The sequence below is a fragment of the Musa acuminata genome, chromosome BXJ3-2, assembly GCF_036884655.1.
Source record: "Musa acuminata AAA Group cultivar baxijiao chromosome BXJ3-2, Cavendish_Baxijiao_AAA, whole genome shotgun sequence".
NCBI classification, from domain to species: domain Eukaryota; kingdom Viridiplantae; phylum Streptophyta; class Magnoliopsida; order Zingiberales; family Musaceae; genus Musa; species Musa acuminata.
In genome coordinates this window covers 5,014,482-5,020,873 of record NC_088350.1, presented here as the reverse complement: position 1 = coordinate 5,020,873, position 6,392 = coordinate 5,014,482, and the positions used below count along the sequence as shown (strand labels likewise).

The 6,392-nt window shown below is 37.4% G+C and overlaps 1 protein-coding gene across 1 annotated transcript; it reads right to left on the bottom strand.

Annotated features, from left to right (window-relative positions):
- Nucleotides 1-5,083: 5,083 nt before the first annotated feature.
- LOC135632114 (calcium-binding protein CP1-like) lies at nt 5,084-5,794 on the bottom strand. Its single transcript, XM_065140521.1, has one exon. The coding sequence runs from the start codon at nt 5,711-5,713 to the stop codon at nt 5,264-5,266; it is 450 nt and encodes a 149-aa protein (XP_064996593.1). The 5' UTR covers nt 5,714-5,794; the 3' UTR covers nt 5,084-5,263.
- Between the last annotated feature and the right edge of the window lie 598 nt (nt 5,795-6,392).

Genomic DNA, 6,392 nt, shown 5'->3' with positions numbered 1-6,392 from the left:
AAATGAAAATTCTTACATAATTACGTAATAAAGTTGACTGCTCCACAAATAAAAATTCTTCTCAAGTCAAAAACATTCAAATCAGACCACATAGCAGTCAAAACGAGTGCTCACTGCTTGTAGGCGGTGGCACCACCCCAACTGGAGGTAGCACCTCCGGCTATCACGTATTGCAAGCAGTTGCACCGCCCAGCCAGCGGTGCAACCGCCCGCAATCCTGCCCTCTTTTAAACCAAGCTAGGGCCGGTGGTGGAACCGACCCCAACTCACTCCCTTCCCCTCTTTACTCTTCCAAAGCTTCTCCACCTCCATTTCTCCCCTCTTAGCATCCCAAATACTCCTCATTTCGAAGCAAAAGATCAACAATCTCTCCTTCTCTTGAAGATCTTACTTAAGGTATTATCTAAGAAGCCTCTAAATTCTGTTTTTGATTCATTTACTCTTTCTCATTACTATCCTCTTAAATAACAGTAGTTATGGGCTCTAGAAGATCATCAAGAGACAAAGGGAGGAGGAGATTAGTGGAAGACTTTGATCTTACCCTTTTCGATTCAAAATATCATGCTGAAAATTTTTCCTCTTTCAAATTTAAAAGTGTCAAAGGGAAAACATGTAGATTTAGATGAATTAAGAGACTTAGAGACAATCTAATGGTTTGTAAATCTAGATCTACTCCCTATTTTACAAATTAGTGAACTCATCTATCCAAGACTTGTTAGACTGTTTTACAACAATCTACAAGTAGATGAAGAAGAAAGAATGTCTACCTATCTCTTAGGACAACACATCTCCCTTACGGATAAATTCATTTGTGACAGATAGGCATTCCCGTAAAAAATAGAGGACTTTATTTTAGAGGATCGTGGGACAATGAAATAGTTGGGACAACATATATGTTCACGCTGGCATTAAGAGGTGTAATATTAATGAGGACTCCTCTATATTATGGCATCAAAGATTATGATGTCTCCATAGAGAGAATTAAAAGATTAGTTAAAGATGGGGTACTTAGTACTCTTGATTTTACTAATTTTAAGACTTGTGTAGACTATATTAAGGGAAAGCAAACTAATAAGTCTAAAAAGGGTGCTAATAGGAGTTCAGACTTATTAGAGATAATTTATACTGATATATGTTGTCCAGACATGGACATACATGGTCATAAATACTTCATCTCCTTTATAGATGATTACTCACGATATATGTATATATATTTGCTTCATAACAAAAATGAAGCATTGGATGTCTTCAAAGTCTTTAAGACTGAAGTTGAGAACCAATGTGGTAAGCAAATTAAAATTGTGACATCAAATAAAGGTGGAGAATATTATGGTACATATACTAAAAATGGACAAGCACTTGGTCCTTTTGCTAAGTTTCTTCAAGAACATGGGATTGTTGCCTAATACACTATGCCTGGTTCTCTAGACCAGAATGGTGTTGCAGAAAGAAGAAACCGAACATTATTAGACATGGTGTGGAGTATGTTTAGCAACTCCAATCTTCCTAAGTTCTTGTGGAATGAAGCACTAAAGACGATTGTGTATATATTAAACCGAGTTCCAATCAAGGCTATCCAAAAGACACCATTTGAATTATGAAAATGTTGGAAATCGAGTTTGCGACATATGCGCATTTGGGGATGTCCGTCTGAAGTCAGGATATATAATCCACAAGAGAAGAAACTAGACCCGAGGACTATTAGTGGGTATTTCATTGGATATGTCAAAAAGTCCAAAGGTTACAGATTCTATTGTCCATCTCACACAACTAGGATTATGGAATCAAGAAACGCTAAATTTCTTAAAGATGATATGATTAGTGAGAGCGATCATTTCAAGAACATAGTTTCCGCATATGATCATATAGAATCTCAACCTTTCACATCAAATGATAAATTGGTTATAGTTCATAGCACTCCTCAAGTACAAACTAGTGCTGAACAATCAATCATTAAAATTTCATAAGTTGTTGATAGTATTCTAATAGATCAAGCAGTTCAGGAATTACAACAAGCTCCTGAACAACTAGTTGAACCACAAGTTCCTCAAGGAACCATTGGTACAACATTAAGAAGATCTACAAGAAATAAAAGATCATCAATTCCTAGTGATTATGTTGTATATTTACAAGAATCTGATTATAATATTGGAGCCAAAAATGATCCTGAAACATTTTCACAAGCCATGAGTTGCAAAGAATCAAATTTATGGCATAATGCTATGAAAGAAGAGATAAATTCCATGATGAGCAATGGAGTTTGGGATCTTGTTGAGTTGCCTAATGAAGCAAAGGCTATTGGTTGCAAATGGGTCTTTAAAACTAAGAAAGATTCGTTAGGCAACATTGAGAGGTACAACGCAAGACTTGTTACAAAGGGATTTACTCAAAAAGAGGGAATCGATTATACGGAGACGTTTTCTCCTGTATCTAATAAAGATTCTCTACATATTATTTTAGCATTAGTTGCTCATTTTGACCTTGAGTTGCAACAAATGGATGTGAAAACAATATTTCTTAATGGAGATCTAGAGGAAGAGGTTTATATGAAACAACCTGAAGGTTTCTCCTCTAGTGTTGGTGAACACTTGGTTTGCAAGCTTAGGAAGTCCATTTACGGCTTAAAACAAGCCTCCCGCCAATGGTATTTTAAATTTCATGAAGTGATTTCTTCATTCGGATTTGTTAAAAATCCCATTGATCAATGTATATACCAGAAGGTTAGTGGGAGTAAAATATGTTTCCTTGTTTTATACGTAGATGATATTTTGCTTGCAACCAATGATAAGGGTTTACTGCATGAGGTGAAACAATTCCTTTCTAAAAATTTTGATATGAAGGATATGAGTGAAGCATCTTATGTCATTGGCATTAAGATCCGTAGAGATAGACATCGAGGCATTTTAGCTCTATCACAAGAAACCTATATCGATAAACTTTTAGAAAGATTTCGGATGAAGGATTGTTCACCAAGTGTTGCTCCCATTGTGAAAGGTGATAGGTTCAATTTGAACCAATGCCCAAAGAACAACTTTGAAAGGGAATCAATGAAAAACATCACATATGCTTCTGTCGTAGGAAGCCTTATGTATGCACAAGTCTGTACTAGACCTAATATTGCATTTATTGTGGGGATGCTAGGTCGATATCAGAGTAATCCAATTCTGGACCATTGGAGAGCTACAAAGAAAGTGATGAGGTATCTACAAGGAACCAAAGATTACATGCTTATATATAGACATACAGACAATCTGGATGTGATTGGTTATTCAGATTCAGACTTCGCCGATTGTATTGATTCTCATAAATCAACATCAGGATATATTTTTATGATGGCCGGTGGAGCTATTTCTTGAAGAAGCGCTAAGCAGACCTTGACTGCTACTTCTACCATGGAAGCTTAGTTTGTCTCCTATTTTGAGGCTACTTCACATGGTGTATGGCTTAAGAGTTTCATTTCTGGGCTTAGAATCATGGATTCTATTTCTAAGCCATTAAAAATTTTTTGTGACAATTCAACTGTTGTCTTTATGGCTAAAAACAATAAAAGTCGAAGTCGAAGTAAACATATCGACATTAAGTATTTAGCCATAAGAGAACATGTAAAAGAAAAGAAAGTGGTCATTGAGCATATTAGCACTGAATTAATGATTGATGATCCTTTGACTAAAGGTATGCCACCTCTGAAATTCAAGGATCATGTAGAGAAAATGGGACTTGGTTCCACTTTATAATGATATTGAAACTCTTATATATTGTGAAATTTTCTCATTCATGTGCATATTATTTTGAGAAAATATATTGTTACTGGACCAAAAATAAACATAAGGTTTATTCATTAAGTAATATTACCACATTAAGATTAAGAAACTAAATACATTGTGATACATGGATAATAATACTCGCTCTTAGAGGACTTATCGCTATGATTCATGTATTTATTTCTTAATAAAGTTGTTCGAGAAAGATTAATTCAAATTATTAAGATAAACGTATAGACCAAGTGGGAGAATGAACCGTTATTATTAAATATCTAATTTAATAATAATATAACTGTTCTCATTAAGATTCATAATTCATTATTATGAATTTTTCATTTATTATGATTTAAATGATTTCAGTTTTTTATTCTTTATACATGAAATCATTATTATTAAATTAAATATTTAATATCATTAAAGTTCTTCGTTATTGTCCAAACGTTACAAATTTGAATTAATTCTTTAACATTATGAATTGGTGATGATAAATATTTTTGATGGGAGAACATCTATATATATGAGGATTTTGGTCCCTGGGTTCAATCATCTCTTTGAAGCAAAAAAGCTTTCCTATACCATCTAAAGCGAGAGATGATTTAAAAAAACCTACAATGACTGAAGGTTCGTTATTTTATTTTCGCATCATTTTTTATTATGTTTCTATTATAATGATTTAAAAACATGATTTCAATGATTTCTTACAATCAAATCTTCGAAAAAGATTTTTCAAAAACGATAGTGGGGTAGAGAAGGAACTTACCAATTAATTAAGACGCTATGATTTATGCCAAAATTATAATATTTCTTCATCAAACTAAACAAAATCCAGTAAGAAAGTTCTGATACGTTCCGATGACAAAGCGTGGGAGAGAGGGATCTGTCAATAGAGATTAAAAAAAGAAAAGGGTTCAAGCAACAATAGAGTCCGTCCCAATATACCTTGCGGAGCATTGAGGAGGAACCCTTCGTGCCAGGATCTGGTGGCAGGAACGGTGAGGGGGAGACAGAAGTGCGGCGACGGGAGGGAGGCATCGGTCTTAGGGGTCTGATAACCAATTCACTCGATTGCTTCAAAGCTGTGAATCATCCCTTTACAACAACCTAGTAATGTTCAATGTAACCAGGCTTGATTGGTTCAATCCATCAAGTAACCATCCAAGCTTAATAAATAAACCTTTAATTAGTGGGGACCTCAATTTCTACCATAGGCTTAAAGTTGACTTGGGGAGACTTCCTAAACTTCCCTTTATTTTAATTAATCAAAACCTTGATTTCTGATTTCTAAAACATTTAATTCTACAAAATTTCCAAAGAAAACTAACTGAGAGAAATATATGATTTTTTAATAAGAGCAAAATTCCAACGCATCTTTAAGCCTGTGAAACTAAGTTCGATGTATGGCAAAAGCTTGTTGTCGGTCCACCAAACACCTGCACCGTCAATACAAACGACTTCTACTGTTACAACGCATAGCCAACGAACGAGTAAAGAAAGCAAACGGCTCACAGGCCATTGGCGAGATCGACGGCGAGGATCTTGAGGAGGGCGTCAAAGCTAATCCCATCGCTGCCGCCCATCCGTATCATCGTCCAGATATCATCGTCGCTGGCCGGCAGCCCAGCCATCTTCAGGTACGCCTTCAGGTCCCCGAACCCCACCTTCCCGTCCCCATCACGATCCATCACGCGGAACGCCTCCGCCATGACGCCGTCCCCGCCGCGGGGGCGGCCAAGGACGCGCTCGAACTCCTCGAACTCCACGAGCCCGTCGCGGTCGGCGTCGGCGGCGGAGATCATGGAACCGATGTCCTCGTCCGAGAGGGCCGCGGCGACGCCGGAAGAGAAGAAGGCCTTGAGGTCGTCTTGACTTATCTTGCCGTCGCGGTCGGCGTCGAGGACGTCGAACGCCGGCCGGAGGGGACCCGGGGCTAGGCCGCGGCCGGCGGGGCACATTCTTCTCACGGTTTTTGGAGTGAGAACGGAAGAAGAGTCTCCGGGAGGCAGGGAGGAAGCACTAAGATGGGCAGGAAGAGGACGCGAGAGGGCAGGGTGGGCGGGCGGGCGATTTATAGAAGGTTCGTGCGGTTGTGGGGTTCGTGGTGGCTTGGCGACCACGGAACCGGCCGGTCCAACGCGGGAGACGTATTGGGTGACGTCATTGGTGATTTGGAACAGACCCCTTTCAAAGCATCGGAATCAATTAGCGTTGGCTTCGGACAGAATCCGGTTCAACGGTCGATAGCTCAGGGAACGTTGTGAATGGAACACCACGAGTTTTGTAATGGTGATTATAAGGAAGATTTTAGCTCTTTATATATAAATTAAAAATTTTAAGTATATTTTGATATTTGTAAAAAACGAGATTAAAAAAGATTGAGAATAATTTTCGTATCTTCTATAGCCACTAGCATATCTTACGTGAGAGTAGACAGTAGAGTCTAGGATAAATAATTAATCGATCTTATTCATTTCTTAAGGAATTATATAATAAATAAATTTTTATTGATTGATAACCATAATTAAAATCTAATCAGATATATAATATATTTTTTTAATTAAATAGGATCATATAATCTAATAACGTGATCCTAATCGATAATCCGATAACATATTATACTTATCTGATCGATAT

Bases quoted from the DNA above. Each gene is read 5' to 3' on its own strand.
- LOC135632114 (XM_065140521.1), bottom strand. From the start codon at position 5,713: ATGTGCCCCGCCGGCCGCGGCCTAGCCCCGGGTCCCCTCCGGCCGGCG.